This window comes from Balearica regulorum, chromosome 11 (genome assembly GCF_011004875.1).
Source record: "Balearica regulorum gibbericeps isolate bBalReg1 chromosome 11, bBalReg1.pri, whole genome shotgun sequence".
NCBI lineage: Eukaryota > Metazoa > Chordata > Aves > Gruiformes > Gruidae > Balearica > Balearica regulorum.
In genome coordinates this window covers 20,834,772-20,851,058 of record NC_046194.1, presented here as the reverse complement: position 1 = coordinate 20,851,058, position 16,287 = coordinate 20,834,772, and the positions used below count along the sequence as shown (strand labels likewise).

At 40.6% G+C, this 16,287-nt stretch overlaps 1 protein-coding gene across 3 annotated transcripts in view; it reads left to right on the top strand.

Annotated features, from left to right (window-relative positions):
* The window catches only part of CAPN6 (calpain 6), a 59,264-nt gene that overhangs the window by 20,582 nt on the left and 22,395 nt on the right, over positions 1 to 16,287 (top strand). For all 3 annotated transcript variants that reach the window (XM_010297870.2, XM_075763620.1, XM_075763621.1), the window contains 3 exons: positions 13,971 to 14,102; positions 14,574 to 14,782; positions 15,168 to 15,360. In XM_010297870.2, the coding sequence (XP_010296172.1) occupies positions 13,971 to 14,102; positions 14,574 to 14,782; positions 15,168 to 15,360 (534 nt within the window). The remainder of the gene's footprint in view (positions 1 to 13,970; positions 14,103 to 14,573; positions 14,783 to 15,167; positions 15,361 to 16,287) is intronic.

Here is a 16,287-nt window from a genome sequence, read left to right as displayed (position 1 = left end):
AAATACGTTCACCCTTCAATGAGTGTTGCATTTATTTAAATATGATGAAAGTGGCATCTTTCTCGACAGTATTATTCACCCAAGTCTTCCAGGGATATAATTATGAGCAAACATTTGTAAATGACATGCATGCTTGCCAAGCAGACAGCTCTCCAGATGCCAGTATTTTGTTATCTTCTCTCTTGGCAGTTTTTCCAGTTCTTATTTCCCTCCTTCAGATTGGATGGAGGTTTTCTTGTGTTGTTGCAGTTGTTTCCTCTACAGAAAAAATACTAAACGACCTCAGTGTCACTTCTAGAACATAAACAGTACAATTCCAAGGTTCTGAATGTTTCTTTAAAGTTTAAAATGTCAGTTTTTATTTAGTTGGCTCAATCGTCATTAGATGAAAATTGGTTTCTCAGAGAGTCAGCTTCTATTTGTCCTGAGGCAATGTGATGATGGTAAGAATGACATGTTAAAATTTATTTTGAGCCTGTAAAACAAAAAGCCCAAGGATCACATCCTCAGCTAGCATAAGTCTTCTTACAGTAATTGTTAGTTCATTGATTTAGTCTTCCTAAATAATTAAATGTCTGGCTTCTCTGAAAGGAAAAATTATAGCCCAAACATGCCAGTTGCAAAGGAAATTAAGGTACATTCTGTCAACACTCTTCCCAGGAGTGGAAAGCATCCACATCCAAAAAAATGCTTTGTATGTTAAGAACTTTATGCTTTTCTCATTTTATTTCCATATTAAAAGGGTATTTGGGAAGAGTAAAGTCCTAGAATTTGAGGTTTTGTAAGCCATTCTATCTTAGATTTGCAAAATAATTTGTTTGAATTTCATGCTGTTTCGCTGTGACATAAATGTATGTTTCCTTCAAGACTAATTCTATTTAAAAATTAAATAAAGATGTATGCTTTCCTGGCTAAAAAGAAGCTTTTAAAAATCCTTCACAGCTGAAAGAACCCTTTAGAACTGCTGTCTTGCCTGTACGTGGCATTGGTTGTAACTTAATCATAAAGGCTAAAACATTTTGAATTTGCATCTTTTTCAAGTTTGCAGGAAATGAAATGTTCTTTCTCAGGAAAATACACTATCTTTGTTAAGAGCAAATGTTATCTTCCCTTTTTTATGCACGAAGTAGAATTTTGTCTTTGCATATTTGAGTTTCAAGCTCAATTAACTGAAACATGTTGTAGTGTAGGAGTCAGGATCTGAACTTTGGCTAGCGTGGCAGGTGTCGGAAGCCATCGTGACCTACTCATGTGCATCAGGAAATGGAATCTCTGTCCTTGGAGATATTCAAAAGCCATCTGGGCATTGCCTGCTCTAGGTGACCCTGCCTGAGAAGGGGGCTGGACAAGGTGACTTCCAGAGGTCTCTTCCAACCTCAACCATTCTGTGATCAGGGACAGGTGAGTTGGGACATGGAGGACTTCAGTGCAGGGTCTTATGAGCATGCAGTGAGTATGGGGTCTGGGGCTCCCTTCTTGGGTTGGATAATGAGTGTCCATATGGTCCTCTTGCTTTCATCTCAGTTTTCTCATGTTGAGGTCAATTGATCTCATGCGTGTGAGATATACAGAATTCCTTTAGCCTCTTTAGAAGCTCACAAAATCCTCAAAAAATTCATTCCCTAACTCCCATATCCATATGTTTCACCAGAAAGAATGAAACATACAGCTTTATGCAGATGCTTATTTAATTGGCTGCAATATTTTTTGGGTGGAAAACTGGACCTCGAAAAGAGCAGAACTGGCCTCATTAACTAAAAAGGCCTTAAGGACTGCGCCTGTCTGATAAAGAGTGTCTATGTTCTATAAAGCACATTGAGGTTTGATTTTTGCCTGGAGACAGCATTTTCTAGTCTCACACAGTGAATAAATAATTAAAATAGTGTTGGGGTTTTTTTTCCTAAGACCGTACCAAACCTTCAGTCCTGTGATGGTGAGCAAAAAATTAAATCTCATTTAGCAATGATCCCATTGTGGGCTGAGCTTTGGTCTGCAAGTTTAGAGTTTTGTTGCTACTGCAGCTGTACCACAGGTACAAGTACTTGTAGGACTGATGAACAACACGAATGCGCAGGGCTTTGCTTTCCCTTGGTCACTAGGATAACTCAGTAGATAACTGGATCCATTTGCAAAGCCCCTCAACCCTGGTTGAATAAAATAATTCATGTGATTGATAGTGTGAGGGTGGGGTTAAAAGGTGACTCATGATTTTCTCTTGGAAGTGATCTGTGTGTTGAGCACTAGCAGAGAGGTTACTGGAGACACAGATGAGCCAGAATGATTTCAGTGTCCCTGATGGGGTTTAGAGTTCCAGCGGGCTGAGATGGTTTTCTTGGTACATCATGAAGAAATTAAACCTGGCAGGAAAGGAGCAGTGCTGGAACTGGTGTGGTTCTCCAGCCCTTAGAGGTGGAACATTGTGCTCTTAAAACTAGCTGGAATTTGATGTCTAGTCAAGTTCATGTTTAACAACACTTCTCAAACTTCTCTTCCTGGGAGACAAGCAGACTGTTTCTTACAATAGAAGACCTTGGGAGGTTTCTGTCAGATAATGGGAGGCTTGAAGTTCTCACAGCAATTCCTAAATGTTCACAGAGAATCTCCATCTTTAAAGGAAATTTTGTGGTGCTTTGAACACAATGTAACAGGAACGGGAGGTCTGGATCCCTTCTGTTTTACCCAGAAGGTAACTTCAAATCCATAACTGCAAATAAAACAGCTTGTGCTCTCTGGAATAGTGGTGTGGGGCTGGCCACTGTGAATATTCCTATGGCTGATAGTAGTCATTGCAAAAGATGAGTGGGAACTTATCTGGATTACCAGGATTTCTAAACTGGTAAATCAGAAGGGTAATTTCTGAGTGATGGCACTGACTCATCTATTGGCCGGCACTGACCTTTGTTCAATTCCTGCTAATGTGGTGATTTTCTAAATAGACAGTTCTACAGAGCCTGTTTTTTCTTATATATGTATATGATTGTCTTCTTGAAGATAAGGAACCCCATGTGATCTTTAATGAACTACCATCCATTATGATACATACCCTGATCTTTGTATTAACTTTATTTGAACTGATGAAGATGCAGGTCTGTTAGCAGTGAATTTTGTGATAGAATGATTCTGGGTCTTTTGCTTGACGTATTGGCTTTCTCTGTTTTCTGACAGTTGAATAACATCTTTGTCTTAGGCTGGTATCAGGCAGATGTAATGTTAGTGTTTAACAAAGGAATTGGTCTGAAATGAAGTAGTGAATTCAAATCAGTATATCTATATCACATTGGGAAAAACAAAAATAAGCTTGATAAATGCAGTGAAAGTGCCAGGTAAAGAAACAGCATGATATAAAGAAGAAAAAAAGTTTATGCCTTTCCAAGCAAGAGATCTCTTAAGCATCTAAACAATTTAAACACAGAGATGAAAATGACTGTGCTTCAACTGCGATAAAATCATGACCAAGTAAACATTCTAAGCCCTGGCAGGCTGACTCCCCGCAAGGAACCAAAAGCTTTTGTCAATGTATCTGTCTGACTGAATCTGCTCTAGTCTTTGTTTTGGGTTAAAACAGAAGAAAATCCTGGATCATGACAGGAAGAACCTTGACAGTGATCGTGAGGTTGGAGTCACTTGCATTTGGTGGCAAAGTAAGTAGAGGTACCTCCCAGACTGAATGAGGCAGGAGGAAAGGGTATCTCGAGCCTTCACGTTAAGTAGCCAAGTCGTTTTGGTCATATTTAGGGGATGCTCTGTGATCTGCAGGACTGACTAGTATCAATGGAGAACATTGAGCAGTTAGCAACTTGCCATCAGGCTCTTTGTTCCTTTTGGCCTTTTCACCCCCAGAGGAAGCACATTAAAATTACATTGTCTGTAAGTCTGTGTCTCTCTGTTCCCTTCTTCCCTCAACAATGCTTTACTATCCGCCGGTTTCAACCCACTCGGTAAATGGGTGAAATGGGTAAATTGGTCTTGGTGAAACTACACATGACATGAAAATAGGCAGTTGAGAAGGTGGCTTGTTGTTCAGACTGTCAAACAGGCATCACTTATTTTGGGTTCTCCCTCTCTGCTGGTCTATTTGTTTTTTTCCTTAGCAACTTTTTCTGTATTTACTCCCTTTGGCTGCAACTGGCAACATTGGTGACCAGATGGGTGCTGGGGTTTATCCTCACTTCATGCCATGTTGCTAGCCTGGCGTTTGCTACCACCCGGACAGCACTAGATGCTGATGTCCCTCTCCTCGTTGCAGCTCACACCCGGTCTGGGCAGTGAATGGAAGGAGTGAGCTATACCAGAAGGCTGAAGGAATAACCTGATGGGAAGGCTTTCTTCTAGAGCTTGTAGATGAGCGATCTGATAAAGTTCTGATGGCACGAAAGCACTATCGTTCTCTGCAAGGTATTGGGCGTATCTCTGTGTTAGTAAAAGATAAATACTCTCTGTTTTACATGATCTTAGGCTGATCTTTGCCAGAAAGGATGTCCAGACTAGATTTAAGAGTCTGATCCATGTCCTGTTGGAACTGAGACTCCATTGACTCTGACTTACATAGGTTCAGAAAAGTTGGGTTTTGCTGGCTAGTATAAAACTTCTATTAAAAAAAAAATTCAAAATCCAAAATTTGATATCTTTCAAGTCATCTAATAGTTTAAGAACTTGTGTCTTATGATAAGGCTTTTATATACAGTTTACAGTTATGTTTTTTGTGTTATGAAGCAAACATCTGGTCCAGAATGGTGTGGCACATACCACAATCCAAAAATGTGTCTGGGAGGTTACAGTGGCTACTCCACGCACTGTTATCCCAGGCATTAAAAGTTTTTTGCTTTAAGCAAACAAGTGGGGGAGAACATCTCAAGGTGCTGTCTGAAAAAGATGAGGAGACTGGGAGAAGAGGGTAAAGGATTTTTATCTTCAGGAAAGTATCTGAGATAAATACCACAATTAGTAGATGCTGGAATGTAGGCTGAAACCAAACCCTGCTAGGAAAGGAATGAGGAAAGGAGGAACTGTTTGCTAAAGTGGTTTATGTTCTTTAAGGTGATTTAGACTTACACTTTTTAACCTTTAAAGTCTCTGTATTGCCATTGGACAAGGAAGGCATAACTCCTTTCAAGGAAAACAAATCACCTCCAGCTTAATCTGAATTTTCACTCCAGACACTGTTTCTTAGATGCCCTGACTTTGTTTTTGCCACACAATGCCCAATGTAAGAACAAAAACCAGTGACAATGTAACAACAACAAAAGGGCAACTTTGCTGAAATCTACCTAATTCCCTTTTGTAAACAGCATATTCCCTCACTTATAAAAGGCAGTGATGAAGAATTCAGTCTGCATGAGTTATCAGCCCCTTGAGATGCAGCATAAGGTCAGACTGGACAAGCCTAGCAAGGTCATGGCCGCTGAGCTAAGATGGTGCTTATTATCAGGCAAAGAAAATAGCTGCCTCCCCAGCCAGAGATGAACAGTCAGGCGTACAGACCTGGGAATTATTTATTCCACACTGGTCCAGTGCTGAATAGTTCAATGTTGTGAAAAATTGTGCGTGAAGTTTTCCAACCTCTTTTTTTATTGTTTTTATTTCCCATCTTAGGAAATTAGAGCAAGAACTTGATTGAAAAACATGTTTTGAGGAAGCAGTAAAAAAACATAGCTGGATGGTGGGTGGCCTTTTAGTCTGATGAACTGTGACTGGACTTACAGCCCATGTCTGACCTCAGCCACATCAGCGTGTGCCTGGAAGCGATGTCAGGGAGTCGCTCTAAATTGACTGGCTTTGAACTTGGCCATCCCTCTATTACTTGCATTTAATGCAGAGCCATATCTACTCCTTTGCTAGGTTGCCCTTTGCAGAAATAGAGTTAGGCTGGCTTATACTACCTGTTTCTCAAAAGTAGTGTATGTTCAGTTTTTCTTCAAAATGCCCTCAATTTCTTTCCTTTCCACTGGAGAAAAAAGGCCACTTGGTCTGAGATCCCTGGACTTCCAGCAGCTGTTTGGAGCAGTTACAACTTGCTAAGTAGAGCTCCCAAACAAACCATTACACGACACATGCAGGCTAACTGCATAGCTCATGTGCGACGACTCTGACTTGTCTGGGACCCTTCCCCATACGCTGTGTATCCTCTTGCTGTCATACACATTCTAATCTCTAATAATTATTTTGAACTCATTTATGATTGATATTAAATTCTAAGGAACAGATTTGTAATGTCCATATTCCTGCTGTTGGGCAGCTCATCCAACAAAAGCTCTTTTGATGTCTACGCTCACCATAGTAAGCATTGAATAATGTCCAGCCTCACGTAATATATCTGCTATATCTACCTGTTTTTCATGGAGCAGCAGCATTTCAAAATCACAGCAAATTATTGTAAAAGCATTTTACAACAAAATTTTGGGTTAGTGGCCCAAACACGGTGTCTTTTCTGATGGAAAACAAACCTTTGTCAAGAAATTGAAATATATAAATTTTTAGCCACTTAAAATGATGCTTTGATTAAATTACTCTTTCCAAATTATATCAAACTTGTAGCAGCTTTGGAATAGTAGAGAATGAAGTTTCATAGAGGTTGGAATTGCTAATGAGAGAGACATGGGAGAAACAAGGTATTCCGGAAAAGGTGGTAACATTAACCAACCAAAAGTGGTCTCAGGCTGCTCTGTGTTCACTAAACCAACTATAATCTTTGGGATACTTTAACTTCAGATCACCAGTTAATAATTTTAAAAATTTCAGATAAAATAACCTCTAAAATAGTTATATTCTAGGTTTTAAGCTGTGCTACTTTGGATGCATTTCCTATACCTGACTGGGCCTGCTTTTGTGATGTGTATTACTGGGTTTATTTGATGAGATTCTCATCAAAGACACAAACGATAACATTTTGTGTGGCAACTATTTAAAAAGGTATGGGCCCATTCTGAGCTATTACCTTGATTTATATGATCAATAGAGAGACAGGTCCCTCTCCAATGTAATCATGCTATAAGAGAGGTGGCAAGGTAATGACTGTAAATTGCCCTTTGAAAGACCTTTGAAAGACCTAAACTCCCTAAAGGGGAGTTTAGACACCTATCTGAGAGAACATGACTGTGTCCTGAGGTGAATCCGATCCTAAGAATGGCATCTCTGATTGCTGCTCATGAGGAAAAGCAACACAAATTGTAGTACTGAATTTAGAGAAGGGAATTGGTACTAGGGGAAGAAGGCAGGAGACAAAGCCTGTTGTCCGGTGAATTCAGTGATAAAAAAAAGTTATCCTCAAACAAGGCAGCTTTTCTCTAAAAACAAAGTATTATGAATGTGCTGCAGTTCTGTAGAATGTTGATCTAAAGCATGACAAACTAAGATAGTGCAGCAAGAGATGGTATGATATACTTCTAAGACGATCCTGGGAGAACAGAAAGTCTTCCATCATAGTCTTGAGTGATTTCTGGGATGAAGCGGCAGAGGACTCGAAGAGGTTCAGTAAATGCTTTGTTATTGAGGTTCAGGAAAAGGTCAGCCCTACGGCACATCATTTGTACCCTTCCAGCAACTGTCAGCATTCTGGATGAGAGCAGCTCTAGCGCTCCAAGGGTCAGGTGAAATCTAGAGGCAGCCAAGATACACACCATGTTGCCCAGTGTTTGGGGTTTTTTCCTTCCAAAACATTGATTCAGATCCTCCCCAAACACGCGTGTTGTCCCATAGGCAGGGCAAGGCTGTAAACCCATTGTCTTTACTGACTATTAGTCACCACTAGCCCCAAACTGAAAATGGAAAAAAAAGAATACTACAAAAATGTCTGTGATGCATTTGGTTTTGTAACCGGATTTATTGGAGAGGGAGGAGGAGGGGGGAGAAGCATTTCTCAATCCCCATATAACTGTGTTTTCTTTTACACAAGGCTGGAGCAAATTGGCATACTCTTCCCCTTGCGTATGTACAGTTGGGTTTCTTTTTTAAGCAATATCGGGCATTATCTTGCTCTCAAGAACTGGCATTGCTGGACAATGGGCATGAAGTTTACAGAGGAATTGCGTATCTTGAGCTCAGACAGAAACCTGAGGGCTAAATATTCCTTTTGTTGATTTACATGGCATAACAGCACTGATGATAAAGTCACTTCCTGATCTCAGCAAGGGCTGTTTTAGTCAGGGTCATATCTGACCCAGGTTTTCTTTTGATGGCAGTTTCTCTGAGAACTGTCCTCTGAGGGGTTAGAGTTATACCACAGGGCATGACTGTAACTTAAGACTTCTCTTCTTTTTCATGCCATAGACAGAATTTTTTCAGGCATAACAAGGTTGCAAAAGGCTTTTTGCATGCATTGAAGTATCTAGCTCAGTTGGAGTCAGTTATTTTTCTCTTAAGGGCTAACTGCAATTGCCTTGGCAAACAGCCTGATCTGGAGAGTGTTGCTGTAAACATGCCAGCACAGCTGGGATTTATTATCAGATAGGCGATATCTTCTACCTCTTCAGCTACACAACCTCAAAATAAGGGTTGTCTTTCCTACCTTCCTTTAGATGAGGTTGGTTCATAGTTAGCTGTAGCCAAAGCTGAATTTTTGCATCCATGTTCAGAAAGAATTGCCTTTCCTCTTGCTTCCCTACACTGACCTCACTCTCTACAAGAGTTGACTCAGTATATGAGGACAGAAGAAGAGAAGAAAATGGAAATACTTCTCAGCTGAATGGTGTGCTGGGCTTAAGTAGATCAGTCTGATGGAATCAAGGAAAGTGCCTGTCTCTGTAGGTCTTGTGTGCAAGCAAAGGTAGATTATTTTTTATGTTAGAGCTGGGTTCTTTTAAGGATGCTGAAGAAAGTAAGCTCTAAGTGCTACTGAATCATTTGAAAAATCTTAGTTGCAAACATCATTGTTGCTTTTTTTTCTTCTTCCCTTTCCCTGAATCTGTTTTTCTGAGCCAGCTGACAGACCCTAATCCATTAAAAAATAATCTTTCCCTTTTCTCAGACATCAGAGATCTCCAATGTTTTACAGTGCAGCTTCAGTTAATGTCTGTGAAGACACATAGCTAATTAATTAAGCCTTTGAATGTCTTTCTCCCTACTTATATTGGTAATACTTATGGCAAGAGATGCATCTTCAGAGCTAGGGGGACTTTTTCCTTTAGCTAAATTACTCTAAAATTCAAAGTACCCACAACAACCTGAAGTTAATGCATATAGTTAATCAGTTATCTCCTGTACTTTTCTGTGGTGCTTCTGGTCTCAAATAAAACCCATCCTTTCTTTTATTTTTTATTTTTTTAGGGACATGACAGAGCAACATACAAACCATTTCATAGCTCCAGTGAAATAGGTGTCTGTTGTCTCCCATGATTCACATTGGTTTGAAATTTCTTAAGGAAGATATGTTGTAGCAAAGAGAATTAAGTTGCCATCTTTCATATTTGTACTACAGTCCGAACATTTTTGTGTCTCAGTGAAATTCCTAACTGCAATTTATCAGACCTAAGCAGATGACTGTTAGTCTGATGGTACAGATTGCATTATAAAAATGTATTGTCAGATACAGTAATATGTACCAGCTTGATTTCCTTCCAGCTTACAGTGGGACAGATCTTGTGACTAAGAGATGAGCAGGAGATCTGATATAGTTTGACTTTCATAAGACTTTGGCAATATCTGATATGTCTCTCCAAAGTTTGAAAATTTGTATTAATTCAAACTTTTGTAATGGGGATGCATAACTGATGAAATAAATGGCTTGGAGCACTCTCAAGCTGGCGTTGAATTGATGAAATCCTACAAAAATCTCCCTTAGTCTGGTACTCTTAAGTATTTTCATTACTACTTGGATGAGGGGCTAGAAAGGCATGTACAGGAATGCTGTAGGACAGAGACTGGGATAGGATTGCAAGCCAGTTAACAGGGTTGAGAATTCAAACTTGATGTCTTGGGAAAATAGTGTGGAATAAATAGGATGGAATGCAGCATCACTTCATCAATGCAACCAAGCGCAGTGCTTTGGTATTATATGACTTCATGGCTCAGGGAGAAAGAATAACTAGGCAGCAAGGCCATAGAGTAGGATCAGAGGGTGGATCACAGCCTGAACACAAGTTAAGTATGTGAAGTTCAAGTGAAAAAGATAGAAAAATTGCACCCCAGCTTCAGTAAGCGAGAGCTGACCAGTGGAAGAAGCACGTGAACTTTCCCTTGTGGGCTGTGTTAAATGCAGGTTAGAGAAGCTTCAGTCACAAGCAGGTTAGGGATAGCCAGTTTCGACCCAAGGCAAGTGTTGGGACTGACTAACCTGTCAAGGTCTCTCCCACTGTTATTTTCTGTGATCCCACAATAACTGAGTTTCTCATCTCCAGACTGCTCAGTGTTCTCCCAGTCTGCTCATTAACCAGTTCATTTACTCGCTTTGTTACAAAAAGATGAACCAATTAAAATCAGAACAAGGAGTTTGTGAGGCATCGGTGGCTGAGTAACACTGAATGTCAAATATTTCGAGCCTACGCAGTGCAGCAAGGATAGGAGGTGGCACAAATAGACTTCTGTCATGCAAATGAAAGTCTGGTATGAAAATATGAGCATCAGGGTTTTCAGCAGAACCATGAGCCCCTGCAACCTCGTATCTCACTTTCAGACTCTGTACAGCCTAATTATAGTTCTGCAGATGGTGTTTATTTTATTATGCACATGCGTAAGGGGAGAACTGGGGAGAGCTCTGTGTCTTGGATGGTGGAATGCTCCCTGTGGGCATAAATAATACAACAACTGCTTTTATTAGGGGTGTTGTATCAGAAACAGTGTGGCTATTATATGTTAATGATGTATAATAACACCCAGTAACCTCCTTTAAACTTTTTCTTGGAAATGTGAAGATATTTCTCTTTTTTACAACACAGATGATGCAGGCTGATCCTGAGAAAAGGGATTAGGGTTAAACTACTATGTTTGCAAAGGAGGTACTTCTAGTGGGACTCAGAACCCAAGTGTTTAGGTTGCAAGGGAGAGAAGGCATCAGATCTCCTGAAATGCCTGGGCCACATCTCACATCAGTCTCTCGTAATTTCTCTGATAGTAGTTGGCTTGGCTCTCAGCTATCCTAAAGTATCACTGCTGAGATCATTATTGGAAAAGTGGTGGGGTTTTTTTAATAATTTTTTCACATGCTTGGGGCAACCAAAAATGCTTAAAGATCTTCACAAGGACTGCAGGATGGTATATTTAAATAGGACATTTCTAACGGTGTTGGGGCAATTGTGGCTTAGGTAGCTAATGCAATCTCAAAAGTATTGCTTAGAATTTGCTATACTGTGGAAGTGGTGAAAAGAAAAAAGCCCAGAAGAGAGCAAACAGCTCAAATTAGCTGCAGCTTGCACCTGAGTATTATTGTGCATCTCATCTGAGCTACACAGTGACAGTCATCATAGAAGCTGTTTTAACGGCTGTAATTAATGACAAGAAAAACAGAGCTAACATAATTTTTTTTTACACTGTTCTTTAGTCTCAGAAGTCTGGAGCTCCTAGGCAGTTTAATAAGAAAGGGTTTATCAAGCAGGATCCTGAAAAATTTATTGACTATGGTGGAAACAGGGAGGTGCTTTTTCTAAGTTCTGCTGTTCCGTGTTTGCTTTGACCCCAGTGGTCAGCAAATGCTAATCTCATCCGTAAGTTTTGGCAGCTGACACATGCTGCTCTCTGTTTTTTCTCTGAGGACTGTGTGAGATGCGAGACACACTTCAATTAAAAAATAACAGTTTAATATGTTTATTTTTAGCAAAGAAAACCAAATAAGAGAAGATATTTGTAATACACAGTAGTGCTTAATTTCTTTCAAAACCAGTGAAAGTTTTGGCTTCCTCTAATGACAGAAGAGTTTGGGAAATTTTAATCCTGAAGGCTCAATTTATCCCTTGTTTATTACACTACAAAATAACATTTTGAAATGAAAAACAAACTAGAAATTATTACTGCCAGAGATGCATGGAAATGGGATACGAAACTTGAGTCTACCCAAGCTGCGTTTGGAATGCGTGCTACCACCATGAAGGCCAAGTAGTCGACTGGTGTCAACCCCCGCAACAGGCAACTGAGTTGATTGATGTCAGCTGAAGTGCTAGCCTGAAGTTCCTGTTGCCATTCTATATCAGACCATCCAGGCAGATTGAATTAAGCTGTCCGTGATGCAGATGAGTATCTTGTACAGGATCAATTTTCCTTGTAGGCACCATTTTGTTATTCAGAATTTTATTAAGCTCTGTTAATAAGCTTCGAAATTTTTCTAAGTAAAGATGTGTAAGAAATACGGACAGAACAACAGTGTCATATAATGATCAGTCACTTGTTTCCCAAGAGGCATTTAAAATTTCTACCAATTGTTACTTAATGAGGAAAGTCGCATGCCAAAAACATAATTTTCTTAAAGAAAACAGCAGCAGCTCCATGCATTACTTACTGTGAACTGACTTCAGACTGCCATCTGCTAAACCAGCCCAGGAAAACAGGCTTTCAGCTCAGCACTGAGGTGGTTCTTTTCTCTGAAAATAAGTTCAGCTGGCACTGATTTGTCACAGTCCCATCAAAGGGAAGACCAAAAGGTTTTGACATGCCTGTGGTGTGTAGCCAGGCTTGAATTGCAATCTTGGTATTTTGGGTTCATCATCTATAATTATCAAAGGGCAGTGAGAATCCATGAGGTAAAGAGCACCGCTCCTTATTCTGCTGCTGATAAACTGGAAATACTGCAGTAAATTTGGAGTCTCCAACCATTTTGAGGTGAGAGGGAGTTATTTATTCTGCATTTCTAATGCCTGGATATAAGATCATTTCCTTCCCACAGTGTTGAAATTTAGGGTTTTTCTTAGACTGTGAAAAAGCAGAATTTCTTACCACTGTCTGCTCTTCCATCCTTTCAACCAGTCAGGAAAAGCAATGATTAACATGAGAGTGTCATGAGCAGGCACTGCGTTGAAACCAGTAGGTTCCATATCAATTATGGGACAGTCAGATTACCTGTTCTCTGAAATATTTCTTGGGAAGTTCTCTCTGGGACTGTGAGGCCACATAGGTATCCATTCAGGAGAACATCGTTTGCTAAGGATTTCTCTGTAACAAACACAATACTGCTGCAAAAGATACCCCTGTGGCTTTCCCATGTTCGAAGATACTTAGAGGTGTTCATCTTAGTGCCTCAATCTGCAGGCTATCACTGTACCCCTTGGGAAAGACACAGCAAGGGGCAAGCTAGTGAGAAGCATGGAGACATCACAGGAAGAGCTAACTGTGCTTTGGTGAGAATCTGCATAGAGATAGAGATGGAGCCAGGAAAGCAATGGGAGAGAGGGAATGAGTGGTTTTAATAAGAGCCAGATAGATGAGAAAGATCAGACCCAGAGAATGAGAGGCATATTTCACAGACGTGTATACTCTGCCTTCTTTGGTGCTGGGTAAGTAACTCTTTCTTACTTGGTGCTTGCAGTAACTCTTGCTGTTGATGGAGGAGGGTTTCCAGTATGTCAGCCAAGAGAGTGACAATGAAGGAAGAGGAGCTTAGAGTTCTGCTGTCAATAGCATCCTTTCCTGCTGCTTTTCTTGAAGGGTTTTGGTTTTTTTTTTTTTTGTCAAAGCCTTTCTCTGTAATGCTTCCTCCTTCTCCTTTCACTTACTTTCTGTTCATTAACCACCCCAATGCCAAATAAGCCTTCCAAATGTTGAATTCATTCCAGTCCTCAAAGATCACTTTCAGCTGAGGGCAGAACTAGGAACTCTGGCAAATCCTGGTGTTTAGATAAGGCAACACAATCTACTTGTAACAACTTAAATAATCCTGTATACCCTGACTTTCAAATACACTCAGTGCCAGAGGGCTTTTGAACTTCCTGGTACAGAAATTCCACGCTTCCATGGGAATGTGATGCAGAACAAGTGTGGAGAGGAATAGCTGGAAGGATGCTGTGATCATTCCTGGAGTGGAGTCTCCAGTAATCTCTGGTTTGCTTTATTAGGACCTCTGTGAAGACCCCCACCTGTTTGTGAATGGAATCAGCTCCCACGACTTACACCAAGGCACCCTGGGGAACTGCTGGTTTGTGGCTGCGTGCTCTTGCTTGGCTCTGAGGAAGACCCTCTGGCAGCAGGTAGGTGATCAATGTGCTTGGTGCATGAAATAAATCTAATAAACCTTGGTTGTTTCCCTGCCTATCGGCCAACATTATTCCTTCTAGGACTAATGTGCCTCTGATGAGTGGTGAATTTTGGTGGATCAAATCTTCCCTTTCTTTAGAAGATCATTTTTCAGGTTATGAGACCTCCCTACTCCACAGTCCATTGAGCACCAAAGAAGAGATAAGAAAGCCAGAGAGTGCAATAGGTTCTGTTTATCTTTCTCTGCAGATCAGTCTGAAGTTTACTTTCCTAAAAGATTCTTTGAAGTGGGACTGTATTTGACTTTGTACCAAATTCACCCTCTTTTTTTACTGCTTCATCTATTTAAGGTCAACTGCTCATGAAGCTCAATACCAGCATAGTGCATGCTCCAGGGCAGTGTGCCCTCTGAATAAATCTTAACATAGTGCATTTGGTGAACTTTCCCTTCCGTGGTTTCTCAGGTGATTCCAGACTTTAACGAACAAGAATGGGACCCTAAAAACCCTCAGAAATATGCTGGGATTTTCCGTTTCCGTTTCTGGTGCTTTGGAGAATGGACAGAGGTGGTTGTTGATGATCTGCTGCCAACAATGGATGGGAAGTTGATCTACTGCCATTCTAATGTGAAAAATGAATTCTGGAGCGCATTATTGGAGAAAGCTTATGCAAAGTATGAGCTAGTTCATTGTCCTTTTAGTCTTCAGTGCTGTTCCTTCTATCCATCTGTTTGTTTTGTCTGTCAACTCTATCATACTTTCCATAGGTTTTAGCTTTGCTGCTAGTAGAGAACCTAAAAATGATTGAGAACTCCTCCTTTAATCTGCATGGAGGAGGTGAATCATATAATAGAGCAACACACTCTACTTCAGCAGCCCAAAGCCTTAAGGATCATTACACTCCTTTCTTAGAAACCTAATCTGCAATCTGCTGTTTTGTTTTCTTTTGTTCCGTTCTGTTTTTCCCTTGGTGAGACGCAAATATATTACCTACATCCAAGCTAAATTAGAGCACTTCTAACAGCTGCTTGGTGACTGAGAATGTTCTGTTACCTCCAGGCTGGCTGGATCTTATGAAGCCCTAGATGGAGGCAGCGCTGCAGATGCAATTGTGGATTTCTCTGGAGCAGTGGCAGAATCTGTTGATTTGGTACAGGGCAAATATGGTGAGATTATTTCTGAGCAGATGAAGCTGTTTGAAGACTTGCTGAAAGTGCATAAAAGAGGTGGTTTGATCAGCTGTTCCATTACGGTATGTATAGAGAGCTGGCTTTTAAGAGTTACTTTCAATGAAAAAAATCTGGAACAAATACCGTTATTAGTATAAGTATATTGAGTATGCCCTTCATTTGTATGCTTTGGAAAAGCTTTGTATGGAAAAAGCTAGCAAGTTGGCAGTGCTGTCAGCCAAGTACAACTCCACGAGCCCCTAAATACAATCACAAAACCGCAAAGCTGCCACTTTACTGTGGATCTGAAATGCTATTCTTTCTGAATGGTCACAGTTGTGTAATGACCTGAGGTTAATCCACCTAGAATGCCCTAATTTACAGGCCAGATGGCAGTGTTCAATTTCTTTATTTCTCAGGGAAATCTGTTTACAGAAAACAGTTCTGCTGGCACTGAGCTGCTAGGACTTCTTGACTTTCGTTTTGATGATGCAGTTGTCTCCTCAGTGTAACGCTGGAGCTGAGCTGAAAGGCTGAGCTCATTTGGTTATTCAGGTAGTACTGCTGGTTAATAAGACTCCCCATTAGAATTAACCAGCAAATTGCCTACCCTGGCTAATGTGAGGCAACTAACTCAAATGCCTATATTAGGAGGCCATGACCTTGAAGTTCCTTTAGTAGAGAGGGGATGGCTTCCACAGCGGTGATACAGGGTTGCCTTCTGTGGAAGCTTTACCACTCTCCATTCACTTGAGGTGCTAGAAGGCAGATGAGTAGCAGCTCCTCAAGGGTGCTCTATACTTCACAAGCCACAGCAGACAAGGGCCTCGCACAGTGCCTTGCCATAGGAGGGAAAAGAGTGACAACTAGGCTTAGCTCGCCTTCTATGAAAGTCTGCAATGTCAGGCCGTGTCTGGGGATCACTGAAGTTCTCACCTTGTCTGAAGCTGTTACTGTACGTGGAGGGCTAACAAACTGCCATTGCACCTGAATATTGCCTAAAGATTGCT